This window comes from Cimex lectularius, unplaced genomic scaffold (assembly GCF_000648675.2).
Source record: "Cimex lectularius strain Harlan isolate CLEC.00 unplaced genomic scaffold, Clec_2.1 scaffold50, whole genome shotgun sequence".
NCBI lineage: Eukaryota > Metazoa > Arthropoda > Insecta > Hemiptera > Cimicidae > Cimex > Cimex lectularius.
In genome coordinates this window covers 1,914,131-1,929,497 of record NW_019392716.1, presented here as the reverse complement: position 1 = coordinate 1,929,497, position 15,367 = coordinate 1,914,131, and the positions used below count along the sequence as shown (strand labels likewise).

At 33.9% G+C, this 15,367-nt stretch overlaps 2 protein-coding genes across 4 annotated transcripts; both read left to right on the top strand.

The window, feature by feature from the left end:
* The first annotated feature begins 1,766 nt into the window (after nucleotides 1-1,766).
* On the top strand, nucleotides 1,767-4,909 carry LOC106664406 (vacuolar fusion protein CCZ1 homolog). Of its 2 annotated transcripts, none has more exons than XM_014390099.2 (11): nucleotides 1,767-2,089; nucleotides 2,147-2,244; nucleotides 3,073-3,163; nucleotides 3,244-3,456; nucleotides 3,525-3,700; nucleotides 3,768-3,893; nucleotides 3,969-4,090; nucleotides 4,151-4,292; nucleotides 4,385-4,510; nucleotides 4,574-4,713; nucleotides 4,773-4,909. In XM_014390099.2, exons 1-11 carry the CDS (start codon nucleotides 2,012-2,014, stop codon nucleotides 4,847-4,849), a joined length of 1,389 nt encoding a protein of 462 aa, XP_014245585.1. In that variant the 5' UTR covers nucleotides 1,767-2,011; the 3' UTR covers nucleotides 4,850-4,909. The 2 variants fall into 2 exon arrangements, with proteins under 2 accessions (XP_014245585.1, XP_014245586.1); XM_014390100.2 differs by having other exon boundaries at nucleotides 1,769-2,089; nucleotides 4,794-4,909.
* A 2,809-nt stretch (nucleotides 4,910-7,718) lies between these two features.
* Nucleotides 7,719-14,691, top strand: LOC106664360 (acyl carrier protein, mitochondrial). 2 transcript variants are annotated; one of them, XM_014390036.2, is made up of 4 exons: nucleotides 7,719-8,045; nucleotides 8,191-8,307; nucleotides 14,239-14,326; nucleotides 14,395-14,691. In XM_014390036.2, the coding sequence occupies exons 1-4, from the start codon at nucleotides 7,899-7,901 to the stop codon at nucleotides 14,484-14,486; spliced, it is 444 nt and encodes a 147-aa protein (XP_014245522.1). In that variant the 5' UTR covers nucleotides 7,719-7,898; the 3' UTR covers nucleotides 14,487-14,691. The 2 variants fall into 2 exon arrangements, with proteins under 2 accessions (XP_014245522.1, XP_014245521.1); XM_014390035.2 differs by lacking the exon at nucleotides 8,191-8,307 and adding an exon at nucleotides 8,347-8,463 and having other exon boundaries at nucleotides 7,787-8,045.
* Nucleotides 14,692-15,367: the final 676 nt, after the last annotated feature.

Below are 15,367 nucleotides of genomic sequence, written 5' to 3'. Positions count from 1 at the left end.
AATCCCAGGCCCTGAAGATAATCTCAATAAAGATTGAAACAGCATGATAAAGAAAATGTTTTTCTAAACTTACATCACACCAGATTGCATCTCATGATCTCCAAACAATCACCTACTAATGTTTGTTCTAAATAAAAATTCCAGCATTATTTTTAACACTAAGGTTACATGGCCTGACCATATTAGCTCTATTATTAAAAAGGTCAACTCAAGCCTCCATTCTTTTCTACAGCTCAGCTTTGTCACTACACAGAAAACTAGAGTTATCCTTATAAAATATATATAGAAATATATTTATCAAAAAACATTATCATAACAGGTTTTGCCCCCTTAGCAGTGAATAGGCAAATATAAACCAAAAGTTACAAAATATAATGCAAGAAAAAAAATGATTATTAAACAAAATTTGTGTGAATATAAAATATATATAATAGTTGTATATGAATGAAGGAGAGAAGTAGGTATAAAAGAAAATTATAAAAGAGAAGAAAAAGAGAATAGCAACAAGATCATGTTTAGTTAGTTTGATCAAATCATGGATTGCTCGCAATGTTGAAAGGCCTGAAAGCCCGAAGGTGGTGTGCGAACATAATGTACTGCGGAAGGGAATTCTGCAAATGCACCACAGCAACTCTAAATATTCATAGATTTGGATCTGTGATGCAAAGTTTTTATAGTATTTTAACTGCAGGAAGAATTAAAATCAAATATAATGAACATTCGACGATGAGCAGAGCTTATTTTTAATTTTAAATAAGTAAATAAGAGATCATAGTTTAAGGTAATCAAATAAATTAATAACCCAAATGAACTTGTCATGTGTTGAGATGTGCTCTCAACTTTGTAAACTTATTTCAAATCTTGTTCAATTATTAAAAAGTATTCTAAATTTTTTTTCTACTAGAAGTCTGATTAAGTGAAAAAGATTATATAGTACTGAAATAAGTAGAAAATGGTCGAGTAAGAATTTTGACTGGTCTAAATTTTAGTGTCGGAGAGATAAATTTATGATAGTTCTAAAATGAATTTAAAATCCCATTCACCTTTCTAGCAACAAAGCTTAAATAATCATCCCAAGATAATCTGGCATTAAAAGTCACACACAGATTTTTTTCTCGGTTAGAGAAGGAAATTAAAGAACTGCTAAGGCTAATGCAAGGAAAATCCTCAGTTGGCAGATGTGTGTTGTAAATAATTATCTATTGGGATTTGAGAGGCTTAAGTTTGAGAACATTGTTTGAAGCCCAATTAACCAAGTAGAAATTGTCTTTTTTTAATGAGTATGAGTTCAATGGAATCAGGGATTAAATGAGGAGGACGTTGTGCATAGATTTGGATATCGTCAATTTGGGGTAATTTAAAGAAGAAGGGAGGTTTTGAATAAAAATTGAAGACAATAAAGGTCCTAAAATTGCACCATGAGAAACACCAGACTTAACAATAAAGATGGGAGTTTGTTATTAGATAGTTTGATTTGTTTACGACCTGACAAATAAGAAGATAGTAATTTTTAACTACAATTTAATGAATATGAATAAAATTTAATAAATAGCCATAAAATATAAATAGTATGAGTTGAATTCATGAGCTTTTGTCAGTGTATAGATTAAATATATTAGCAGTAATCTACAGTAAATTGATAAGATATTTTGCCAATTTTCATTTATTTAGCAACTGGCCTATCAAATCTTGATTGATAAATTTGTAAGAGGAAAACTTTTGCAGCTTGGTCATTGAGTGCGCTCTAAGGTCATCATGAGTAATGTCAGGTAACCAGTAACCACTGCTGAGTCGTATGATTGTGATGATGTCAGGTTACGATATTTATGTTCTGTTCAAAATGAGATTTTCTGGTATACCAAAATGGTATTGCGAGGATAGCCAAGGGCGAATCATGTTCGAATAAACAATTGCACCATTCACATATCAACAAACTGCACCAATCTACAGCTTATATCTTCCCAACTAACAGGTTCTTCTAGTATTCAGTCTTTGTTTAATAATTTTAAAAATGAGTGTAAATACGACGGAAGTGAGTTTGAAGAACTTCTTTATATTTCATGCAAAATATGGTGAGAAAGAAGGAGAGGTAAGAGGCAAATTTTTATTTTCTATTGCAAGTGTTTCTTAAATGTCTGCTTTGCAGGAAGAAGAGAAAATTATCTATTTCTATCCTAAAAGAACACCTTTGGATATGCAGATGAAGGAAGTTGGACTGTGCGAAGCAATAATTAAATTCATCCAGTAAGATTTTGTATTAATTTCCCATTTAACATACACATAAATTCAAGATTCAAAGTAAAAGTAGTAAAACAGTGTCCAAAGATGTTTTTTAGACTGCTTTCTGCAATAATCACCAAGTTTGTAATTGTTCAGTACTTGGTGTTTTTCCACCTTTACCACAAAAGTTAAGTTTATTTCTGGATTGTTCCAAGAAATATGCACAAATTTGATGTGAATCGGTGCAACCGTGCAATTGAAACCATTTCTTGATAGGGAAGAACGATTGCACGCGACCAATTGATCTCATTTCAGTCGACCCGTGTGCGGATCCCCGTCCAGTATACTCGGGCGGCTAATGCTTGGACATCATTCTCATTTTTGTCACATCATTCTAGGATTGAATTTAGCATTGCTCTTGGAATTTTCTTAGATTTATAAATTAAAGCAAACTTCCAGCAGTTGGCCATAAATTCTTTCCGTTTTCTTTCCATTAGCCATTTTATTAAATGGTTAAGAGTTTTTATTTTTCCATTTTTCTAAATATGTTTAAAGTGCAAATAAAATTGAAATTTTGTTGAGGTCTGTTAGGTGATCAGCCTGTAGTTTGATCATTTCTGATCACACTGGCCTTTCTATCTTCACTGATATGGTCTGTCAGACACATTTCAGTATTAGACCATCTTCAGGGGTGGGTTTGTGTAGGAAAATATCCAGATTAAACTAAATCTGCAGCTAAAAAACTTAAAACTAATCCACCATTTCAGAAAATCCAAACCAGAGAATCATCATCCCACTGATTAATAGAATGTCTCACAATTTATGTGTAATTAATTTTTTTTTTTAATTTAGAAATTTTTCAACTTCTCCCTGTGAAGCACTGAAGACAGAAAAGACTCAGAAACTATTTTATCAACCAGAAGAAAATTTTTGGATGGTCATGGTAAAAATTTAACAATTATATTTTGTTATCTTAAAACAAATAATAATGTTTTTGTTTTGATATTACAATTCTTATCAAAGACAATAAATATTCCTTTTGGGCCAAGAAGCAAAGACGTTTTGGAAGGTTCCGAACACTTAGATCATGAAGTCAAAATGCCAGTTTTTAAGGCTGTTCTTAAACAAGCTTACCAGACATCGAGATTGATCCTGGGGCCGTTTCAGAACATCCTTGACTCTGGTAATGGAGTACTGTCTGAGCTGAAAAGCAAATGCGACAATTTTTTCTCAAAAGTAAGTTGTTTTGTTCAAGTATTTCAAGACTTTTTCAAAGTTCAGATCAAAATTGTTTTCTTTTTTAGTATCTGGCAAATTTAAAATTGAAGCAATGTGACATCATAGACGTTTTTCAAGGTGTAGAATATTTGGGATTAGAGAAACCTTTATTTTTGTTATCACAAAGTTTAGCTAACCAAGTGGAGGGTAAATTTCCTATCTTTGATTATTCCCTTCTTCTATATGAAGAAAAAATAGTTTGGTAAGTAATAAATTAAAATTCTACTAAATGACAAAAGTTTAAATTGTACTAAAAGTTTCTTTTGAAGGAGTGGTCTGGAGCTAGAAGATGCTCAATTGTTGTATAAATACCTAGTCAGTTGTTTGATTCCATCGTTTCTTTTTAAAACTAATAAGACTACTAGCTCCAATTTAACTCTCCCGCCTTCAATGAGGTAAATTTAAGTTTAATTAATAAAATTATTCAAGGCTTAAATAAACTAGTGTTGGTTTTTGTTTGATTTTTTAAGGTTTATATTCGGTAGTCAAGGTAAAGAAAGAAAAGTGTACCTGTCTAAAGTAGCTAACCCAGGTTTTTACAATCTTATAGTCTACAGGGTAAATTTAGCAACACTTTGCCTACTTAGCAACTGTAAGTGATATTTTTTATATAAAAAATAATAATAACAATAATAATACCTTGAATTTGTAGGTTCATCTGTGATAAAGGACGAACTATTTGGCAAACTAGATGATTTCCTTCGTGACAAAATGAACAATATTTGTGCCGAGATAGTGATGTCGAAAAAGCCCAAACCTCAAATTACAGAATTACAAGATAGTTCTAGTTTGAGGTATTGAACAAAAATCTATACATATTTTGAGATTCACACGTTATTAAATATTCTCAATATTAAACAAAAATAATTATTATTTTATTTTACAGATTCGCTTATTTCAACTCCACAAATCTGGCTACAAAAAGTACCCTTCATGATTTAAGGATTGGACAACCTCCAGCCCAAAAAGAGTCTCTGAGATTACTTGTTGACATATGCCAACAGCTTTCCGAGTAAGGCAAAATTTTATTAAATCAATCATTATGAAATGTTTATTTGTTTAATTCAAAATTTAGCCTTCGAGAACAAGGTTGTAAATCGAGCGAGTTCCTTTACAAATGCCTCTCTGACCAGTGGGTAATCGGGATGATGTCAAATGGAAGGCAGTTCTATGTTACCATTGACAGGAAAAAAGCCAACCTTCTCGACATAAGCAGTAAGTATTGTGAAACAATTTTTTTAGCAATTACTAAAAGTATTAATTAGTAATAAAAGACTTTTTTAATATTTTTCCAGGGGAGGTGAACTATATTTGCGATAAGCAACTCAAAGGGATTTTTTTTCATGTCTGAATTTCTGTGATATAAGCAATAAATTGGAATTTCGATCATTCCACAATTTTGTTTTTCCAACATTGATATTAGTTAATGCCATCCTTATTGACGTACTGTAATTATAAAAGGGATAGCCATGAAATTTAAGTCAAAAATTGATTCATTTTTAGGATCTATTAAAATATATCATTTTAAATGTATTATTATAAATTTTTATTTTGTATTATAAAGTTGTATGTATTTACTATTCTATATCTAATACAAAAAATTTCCCCTGTTATTGTTTTGCATCTTGACATAAACTTAGAAAACCTTTTAATCAATTGTCATACAAAATATTTTTATAAATTGAGCTTATAATGCTAGTAATTTTAAAGAAAATCTAGCTAAGTCACACTGAATAAGGTTAGTTTAATTTTGATGCACAAGACAGATTTTGGATCTAGAAATCTTTATAGTTGTCCAAGCCTTCTGTTCAGTTGTTGCCTATTCATGTGTGGGGTCAGCTGACATCAGTCTGCTGTCTAGCTATAGTCCTGATTGTTTGACTTAAATGGAAGTCAGTACCACTTTGTTGTTAATGTACAATGACTGTTTTTCAACATGAACATACTCTGAGTACATTTTTTCATTCAGTCTTGTTCTCTATTTTTTTGCACAAATCTTAGATAAGCTCAAGGTGTTCTTGGTTGTTGGAGATAGCCTGGGTAAGATTCGAATTAGAGGACAGAATTGTGGTATCATCCGCATAGGTGCTGACGATGGTGTTGGGGTGTGCCTTTAGGTCAGCAGTTTAGATGATATAAAGGAGGAGATGAAGAATGCTACCTTGTGGGGCACCAGCTTATATGTCTGATTGCTAAGAACTTACTGCACCTCACTCAGAAGCAGAAGGTAGGGTTCTAGAATAAGATAATAACTGGTATGAAGCATTCAAGATTATAAAGCATGCCTGGGTGCCAGTCCCTGTCACAAGTGTGTGCTACATTTAGGAATGCATCCACCCCTTGAGAAGCAAAACTGAGTTAATGTCATAAAACAATTAGTAACATTTAAGAAAGAACCCAGTTTCAAGGTTGAATCTCTTCTACTATTATGTTGTATGTCCCAAAATACTTTCTCCTGTGAGCAAGTGCAGTGCCACAGTTTGTTCATATGTGTGTTGTTGTTTCTACTGCTTCTTTGTAGAATCTGCACTTCCCATGTTGGGTTATACAATCTTCTTCACATGTCCATTTAGTTTGCAGTGCCCTGTTAAGATTCACTGTTTTTTCCTGCTTCCTTTAATGCATTCTGTTACCTCTTTCCTTCCAACGTTTGTTAAGAGGTACTTGGATTGTGAGTTTCGTTGTTCCCTCACTTTATTTATATCCTTCTGCCTGAGGTGCTCATTGACATGTGGATTCCTATGCCACAGAAGGGCTCGAGTCCCATCAGTAGTATAGCATTCCTTTTCCTTGCAAGGGAGTCCGCTCTCTCATCGCCATCTACTCCCACATGTCCTGGTACCCAGCTGAGGGTCATTTGTTTAGTTCAGTTTTGCAATTCAGCACCATCTTTGAACTAATTGCTCAAACTTAGCACTTTGATAGCTGCTTGGCTCTTTGACCTGATAGCTATTCTTGTTTTTGTACCCTTTATTAAATTTGAATTAGGTACATCTCTCAATTGCGTGGACCTCAACTTGGAAGATCCTGGTGTATTTTCCAATGGGTTCTGAGTATTTGGTTCCATGACCGAATACTCCTGCTCCGTAATTTCTTGTGTTCAAGATCTGTCTGTACCAGGAGGTGTTTTTCTCTATTTCTCATTCTTTTTTGTCCTAACTTTATTTGGAAATTTTGATTAAACTGCAACGTCCTGTTCATGCCATCTCTTGGAGCCATGAGTATCGGATGTTTTTTCATCAGAATATTACTTTGTTCTGTCTGAGGTGCTCATTGATAGTGTGGATTCATAATTTCATATGCCACAGAACAGCTCCTTGCAAGGAAGTCCGCTCTCTCATCGCCCTCTAGTCCCATAAATCCTGGTCCAACCAAAGTACTTTGTTTTATATACCTAATTTGTTTAGTTTTGTAATTCAGCACCATCTTTGAGCTAATTACATTTGAACTTAGCGCATTGATGGCTGCTTGGCTATCTGACCTGATAGCTACATTCTTGTTTTGTACCCTTTATTCAGATTTCAGTTTAAATTGGGTACATCTCTCGATTATCGATTATTAAAACCTCTTGTGGCTGTGCAATCCTTGCCCAAAAACCGATATTTATGTGTCTGTACATTAGTTTAGTTGATATTTCGACATATTTAGTCATATTTTAGAAAGTAAAGAGAACTCTTTACGTAAAGACTTGATTGAGTTGAAAAAGTTAGTACCACGAGCTTCTTGAAGTCATGATAGACTTAGTTGTGGTTTGAGCAGTGGTCGAGCTGAAGGTCGTGGGTTCAAATCCCGCTCTTGACACTAACTTTTTCATCTCAAACAAGACTTTAGGTTAAGAGTGTAATTAATTAAAATAATTAATACGTTCAATTATGGCTACTAAACATTTATAGATTAATGTAACACAGAGAACGATTAACTCTGTCTATAATTAACAAAAATTGTGGGGGGGGCACAATTCAAGTTTTATGATATTATTTAACCATATGGCCTTGTTCTTCTGTTTTAATAATTAAGTACATAATTTATTTTTTTATAATTTTTAATACATTTGAAGTTAGGAAAATTGTTATTACATCTCGTCTCTTGTAGTAAATAAATGCGAAACATGGATGTCTGAATGAATTTTGAAACTATCCAAAAACACCACTCGGGCCACCTTATTCGCGATGATTACTTATAAATTACTTCCAGGTTTAAAATGGATTAATCTAAACTTTTAATCGTTAATTAAAGAAGGAATATGAGTGAGGTGGAAAGCTAAAAAACTTTTTTTTTATCAAGGAGGCTTGTCAGTTTGTCTGCCTTCTCTTCGCCTGGTTATAACCCATAATCCTGGAAGGAAAGGAGCTCGTATCGTGAAATTCTCTTAAATAAGGAATTAAATAATTAATTAAGAGATGGCCGCGATCGTGCAGGGTTTAAGCCGGTCTCTCGTTCGATGTTCGTCTTTATTGAAAGGCAATTTAATTAAAACGGCCGTAGTCGGTTTGCAGCATAACCAATTCCATAGGCAGATTCGTCAAAACCCTTTACCACAGAAGAAGGTGTGTATTAAAATAATGATTTACATTATTTTTACCATATTTACACTTAAAAGAATTAGATTTTGTCAAATTTAAAACAATTTATTACAATTACCCGAAATACTTTTGTAATATGAACTTTTTTTTTCAAACATTTTCTGTGCAGTTTTTGGATAGTAAAAGTTTTTCTTCAAATACTAAAGTAGACAAGGCGAAGCTCGCCGAAATCGAAGCGCGCGTTATGAACGTTGTCAAAGCCTATGACAAAATCACAGCTGAAAAGGTAAACCCTAGTTGTAATTATATCCATCTTTTATTTCAGAACATTTTAGTCGGTGCGATTCGCTCCTATAGCAGCCAGGAGCCGATGTCGTTAGAACTCATCAGGGATAGAGTGCTACTTGTTCTCAAACTGTACGATAAGATTGATCCTAACAAGGTATTCTTCTCTTTTTAAGATAATTTGTTGTGTATGGTGCCTTGAATCGGTCTGCTGATTGATAGTGTTTTGCCAAAACCATCTGGCAAGCTAGCTTCGTCTTAGGGCGATGACACACGGAGCAGTTTTGACTGAAGCGTTTATCGTGAGAAAAATCGAGGCGGTGCGTCGTTCATTGTTGTTGCATATAACCTGACAGACCTAGCGGTCGTACCACCTGTCGGTTTTCAAACCGAGTCTGTCGGTGGCGGAGACGACCCAACGCTTCGGTTTTGAAAACGCCAGGCGGTGAGTGGTACCCAAGTATTGCATCAGCCCTGACACACGTGGCGTTTATTTGAGCTGTTCATACCCCACTTCCTTGAAGGGTTGTTTGTTTGTCAGTCTTCTAATTTACTTTTAAGATGCAAAAAATAGACATGGAGAAAAAAATTTGTAATGCGGCATTTTATTTTATTATGTAACTCGTCAAAACCGCCCATTTACATCCTGGTAAAGTTAAAACATTCTTCAGGGTGTTTCCTCATCTCTGAAAAAAAATTCTTAAAATGCCCTCTTTCGCTTCTCTTCTCGACAATTGGATGAACCCACATTCTTCTGTGTTTTTTCTCCATTCTCTTCTTCTAACGATAGTACAACAGAGACACCAGAAGAATCTCTTCATCCATGGGAACTCCATGGGGAATGGGCCAGTGCCAGTTCAATAAGATTAATAAATAATATAATTTTAGCTAATTCTCAACTTCCTGACACCTAGAGCTTTACATATTGATACTTAACCACCAATAAAAATGGGGGGAAAAATCTTAAGTATTTACAGATTGTACGGTGCTGTACAGTAACACAACCTTTTTTAAAACGAACTCACCTTCCTCCAGGGCCTCTTTTAACTTTACAACTACTTGAAAGTACATCACCCTATAATTAAATGATTTCTACAGCTTTACGGGTACAAAGTATGCGTATGACTGTCGGTGATACATGGTAGTAACTAGTTTAATAAAGATTTTGTTTTGAATATTATCTGGAGGAAGAAGGGGACTCGTTCAAATCCCAGCTCTGTGCCTTTTAAATTATAGTATGAAAAATGAAAAGTAGTTTAAACCTTCCTTGACTCTGAACAGGAATTACTTTACTTTTATTGATCAGAGAGGATTGATTTTTTTTTTTGTTGTTGGGGGGGGGGAAGCGAAACGGGAATCGAACCTACAACTGCAGGATCTGAGCCGAGAGTCTGACACGCTTATTCGGCTACCCGGGATCCCATCTAAATATAAATCAACTTAAATATTTATTTTTAAAGACTATTTTTCAAAACTTCATAGAAAAAAGAAAACCGAACGAGATGTAGTGTGTAGATAACTGTGAGATTTCACTTTGTAGCCAGTTCCATGGGAGCCTCAAGATGCATTCGCCAGAGTGATTGTGTATACACACAGGCGTTTGTACAACCATTCAGTTTGTGCGGAAATCATGAATACGTGTTTGCGAAATACCAGTCTTCAACTTACTTCCTATTGTTATGGGCAACAGTTACTGTTTTATCTAATGGCTACAAACTCAGTCACAGAGTACTGTTGCCTTATCTTACTTTCGATCCATTTCCAACCATTAAAAACCTCGTTCCGATTTTGTGATTCAGAAGAGAAGCATACCAAATTATTGTTTCAGCTTGGTACAGATTGAGGAACTCCAAGACTGTTATGCTGGGCAATTCATTCCTAACCAATAGATACAAAAATATGTTATTCTTTCATTAATACATCTATATTGAAAAATAAATAGCAGTAAATAGAAATTTATAGTTACTATGAATTGATGATTTCAGATGATATTCATACAGTACAATTGATTCCCAAATGTGTGGTTGCTTTGAGTTCAGCTACTTAATGAATATTTGTGCACTTCGAAGCAGACAGAGAAGCCGACAATTAGATGAGCAAGGCGAGCACTGAATATTGTTGCTTGGCGAATAACCGAGCTCCCGTCCCCACACAGTTGAGTGAATGAAATTAGGAATGAGCATGACGATTGTATGAAAGGGGGTAAAATAGAACAAAAATGGACAATAAAAACTTTTCGATGAATCTTTCAATTACTCAAAAGTTTAAAGACAAAAGTGGAACTAAACATCAACATGACATCCCCTCCACCACATGATAATAAGGACATTACAGAGAATTTGTATTATCAAATAAAATTAAAATGGAGAGAAAGTAACTTTTTGATTAAAGAACATACGATACTCATGGCTCCAAGAGGTGGCATGAACAGGACATTTGAGTTTAATCAAAATTTCCAAATAACTTACGTCAAAAAAGACCTTTCAGATTGGCACCATCTACTGGTACAGATCTAGAACACAAGAAGTTACGGTGCAGGAGTATTTGGTCATCATGGAACCAAATATTCAGAGCCCATTGGAAAATACACAAGGATCTTCCAAGTTGAGGTCCACACAATTGAGAGATGTACCCAATTCAAGTTGAATAAAGGGTACAAAAACAAGAATAGCTATCAGGTCAGAGAGCCAAGCAGCCATCAAACAATTAGTTCAAAGATGGTGCTGAATTGCAAAATTAAACTAAACAAAGTGACCCTCTGCTGGGTACCAGGACATGTGGAGTAGAGGACGACGAGAGAGCTTACTCCCTTGCAAGGAAAAGGGATGCTATACTGCTGATAGGACTCGAGCCCTTCTGTGGCATAGGAATCCACATGTCAATGAGCACATCGACAGAAGGATAAAAATAAAGTGTTAAAGGAAGCAGGAAAAAACTACAAATCCTAACAGGATTCTTAACAGGGCTAAATGGACATGTGAAGAACATTGTATAACCCAACATGGGAAGTGCAGATTCTACAAAGAAGAAGTAGAAACACCAGCACACCCCCTACTAACAAACTGTGGCACTGCATTTGTTTGCAGGAGAGTGTTTTGGGAAACACAACGTAATCATAGAACCCTGAAACCGGGCCTGACAATTAAGTTCTTGTATGAACTAGATCTCACCGGTGTCCTGTAAGCATAGAAAAAAGGAATGTAACAGCTCTTAAATGGCACAGTATAATACACACCCTGACTAATACATCTACACCAGTACAACTACTAACTCAAGCAATTGAGAACTCCAACAAAATTTCCAGTAGTTGTAAAACCAGACAAAGCAGCCTCCTATAACAATGTTATTTGAGAATGCTGAAAGAGCGAACTTCGCTTATTCATCACTAAAGACTGGATTTTCATGCAAAAACCTCAAATCCATGGGGAAAAAAAGTGTAATAAAGATAAAACTTTCTTTTAACTTAGTAAAAATTTTATTTATATAGTAAAATTAATTATTGTCGTAAACTTATTTATGATTGATTGTTTATTTATAGTACACAACTAGTTTAAAAACATCAACATTGTGAAATGTAACACAAATTAACAATTAACAAGAAACATGATTGTACAAACTATCATTATTTTTATCGATGAAGATGAATTTGACCATGACAATTAATGTGTTTGGGATCTGGTTTCTGGTCATAACCAGATTTTTTTTAATCCCTACAAAGAATGTACTATATGCTGCAAGTGCCTTTAATTAGTTTTGTAGGGATAAAAATAAAGATTATTTATAAATCATGTTTTCTTTCATAATTGTAATATAAATTTTAAAAAATTCTCATTTTCCTTACTAAGATTAATTTTTATTTGTTTTCAAAATGTTCTGTAATACAAAATAAAATTGAAAACAATGATTCAGTCATCGATGACCCACCTACAGTTTTCGGTTCCGAGTAGTCCTGTAGCTATTACTTTAAACATTTGATAGTACGAACTTAACAGGATTTATTATTAAGTGGTTCTGCTTTGCTTCCAAGCTGAAGCAAGATTGAGAAATGAAAAGCGAGAACTATGCAAATGATGGAACAGAGCAGATTGGCGGATGTCGGACATAAAAAAATTTCTTGGAAAGTTTTAGGCATTAGAAGTTGAAAACTTGGATGAAGTGCATCATAAAAAAGATTTTACCCTCAATTTGTTTACTAAATACTATAAGCCCATAAAAACAGTGTATTTTCACGTTTTTTAAGCATAAAGCAATAATAAATAGGAAAAAGTTCAATTTTGTGCAGTGAACTGTAAAAACATTCAGTTTCATGAAATATCTCCAAAATGTGAAACTTGGTGCAAAATAAGTATAGTGTCGAATGGATAACCTTTCTATGATTTGAATTTGTCTTGGTTTCATAAAAAAAGTAATTGCATGGGAATCCGGTCTTCATTCATCACTATCTACTTCTAGCTGTGGAATTTAATTTTATCTGTTTTAGGCTCCTAATAATTTTGTCGTAAATAAGTATATATGTACATATACCTGTTAATGTATTTATGTACAGTATTGTTTTGCTGAGTGGAATAAACTTTTTAGTGAAAAAACGTAAAATATCTGTACATAAATTCATACATAGCATTGATGATAGGCACATGCAATAAATGAAGTGTCTGCTTGATGTGTAGATAGAAGATAATGATTAGAAGGCTGAAATTTGAGATTTTTCTTAATATCCACGGTGAAACGTTAGCCCGTGGATAATGAAAGTGGACTGTATTTTATATTTCCAAAATTTGTAGAAGTATAAGCACATAATTGATGATTATTGTAGAGATCAGCTACTACATTTCTTGGTTGTACCACATCTACAGATGACCACATCCCTAATTCGCAAAACACTAATTTGTGTGTAGGCTGGTCGATCGCATACGAGATATATTCTATAGATTAAAAAAAAAAAAAATAAATAAAACTTTTACTGGACTAGTGACAAGATATCTCATTTTGGCTGGAATGCTCCCTGGGTCCAGTGACGAGTTATCTTCATTGGGCTTGTATGCTCCCCAGGCCAAGTGATGATTATCTTGTAATGTTTTAAGGACCCTAGCTGGACACTCGCCTTATCAGATGAGGTTGTATCCAATTGTAGCAGTATTCAGTAGTAACAGCCTCCCACACCTTTTCTTTCCCGTCCTCATCATCAACGAACCAATCTTTTCTCCCCCTTCTGTTAAAAATTGGCTTATCTCTCAGACTTTTGCAAAATTGCAACGCGTTCCTTTTTCTGGAAAACCATTCGGTCAGAATATGTATGTCTCATTAGGATTGCCCTATTTTCATCTACATCTTGTGTTTTTTTTTTCCTTTAAAGGAGTGGAGGCACCTGGGTACATTTTTACTTTAAAGAAGTTGTCTAAAGAATAGGTTTGTGCTTTAAAATATGCACCCTAGAAGTTCGACTCCCATATCAGTTTTCAGCTTAAAATTCATCAGCTTTTTCCTGATGCCTCTAATTTATTGACTTGGATACATCAAATTATTTTTAACTGCCCAAGGATGTTCCACCTAATTTTGGTTGGTTGGTTGCCATCTAGGACACCAAGCTAGTCAATTCTCTGGTTGTAGTTTTTTAGTGTTTGAATGAAGTGGAAATTAGGATTTACTTACCTCTGGAATTAGGCGAATACTTTTGAATAACTTAAGAAAGGTTTGCTCCAAATTAAAAACTGTTGAATTCAGCCTCAAAAAAATAAAAAAATAAAATAAATGTATATTGATGAATACCTTGTAAAAAAAAAAAAAAGTTTACATAAGTCAGGATTTTTCCCATTTATTATTTAATGGGGGGGGGGGACAGAAGTTGAACTCACCCTGTATGTTGAGCTGCTGAACTGGTTATTTTATTTTATTTTTATTTTTTATCTAAAACATTGATTTTGTTTGGTTTCAGCTTACATTGGAGTCACATTTCATGAATGATCTAGGGTTAGATTCTTTAGATCATGTTGAAGTTATCATGGCCATGGAAGATGAATTTGGTAAATACATATATTTTCTTTTATTTTCTTTTTTCTTTTTTTAAAATTAATAATTCAAAATGTTTTAGGCTTTGAGATCCCTGACGCAGATGCTGAGAGACTATTGAGGCCTGCTGATATCGTCACATATGTAGGCGACAGAAATGACGTTTATGAATAAGACCTGAAAATAAAACTAATGTAGTTATAATTGCGGGTTAGATTTGTAAATAAATGATGAGCCATCTTGCAATTTTCAGGTTTATTTTCTCTATTTTAGAAGTTTTGTAAATATCCAGTAAGGCTTTGAAAGTCTTTTCAGTCACAGTATATTTGTTAACTACTTGTTTTGAATAAATTAAATTGTTCAACTGGTTTTTTTAATATTTTTAATTTTTTTTTATACTTGAATGTTTGTTCTTTTTCAACCTTTATAAGCAAAATCATAATTACTGAACAGTGCAAAATTTATAAAATCAAATAAATTAAATTTAAACAAAAGATTATGCCCTACAATACCATTCATATGGGGGGGGGATGTATAATTTTTATAAAGTAAAATTTCGTAAGAAAGTGCTGGTCTCTTGAAAAAATAACACCCGTTAACTCTTATAAAACGTTTCAGCCCCCTCGGTGTAACATATTTTTTTCTGCCTTCAAAGTCAACAAAATGTCTTATAATTTGTATTTTAGCAATGAAATCCTGATTAAATGTATGAATAGAGAAACATTTTTAATAATGGCTTCAGAACTTGTGGCTTCCTAAAGGAGTATACATTGGCCATGGAACTGGAAAATGAAATCCAAGCCCCCGTCGGTTGGCGTCTCTTGTCACAAATGAAAACCTCATCACTTTTCAGGACTTATTTAATTTTGACGATTTTATTGGATTGCTCAACGATTGAAATTTTAATGGAAAACAGACAACGAGGATGGTGAAGATGGCAAAGACTGGAAGAAGACAAAGAACCTGAAGAAGAAGTTCCGACTATCACTCTTAAATAGGCCAAGAAATTGATCAATCATGTATGTAATTTTTTAGTGAATGAAAACTACATAAAA

Excerpts from the sequence above, each read along its gene's own strand:
- LOC106664406 (XM_014390099.2), top strand. The coding sequence starts at position 2,012 with ATGAGTGTAAATACGACGGAAGTGAGTTTGAAGAACTTCTTTATATTT. Across the intron at positions 3,164-3,243 it reads AAAATTTTTGGATGGTCATG|ACAATAAATATTCCTTTTGG; the intron begins GTAAAAATTTAA and ends TTCTTATCAAAG. Across the intron at positions 3,701-3,767 it reads TATGAAGAAAAAATAGTTTG|GAGTGGTCTGGAGCTAGAAG; the intron begins GTAAGTAATAAA and ends TTTCTTTTGAAG.
- LOC106664360 (XM_014390036.2), top strand. The coding sequence starts at position 7,899 with ATGGCCGCGATCGTGCAGGGTTTAAGCCGGTCTCTCGTTCGATGTTCG. Across the intron at positions 8,046-8,190 it reads ACCCTTTACCACAGAAGAAG|TTTTTGGATAGTAAAAGTTT; the intron begins GTGTGTATTAAA and ends TTTTCTGTGCAG. Across the intron at positions 14,327-14,394 it reads GGCCATGGAAGATGAATTTG|GCTTTGAGATCCCTGACGCA; the intron begins GTAAATACATAT and ends AAAATGTTTTAG.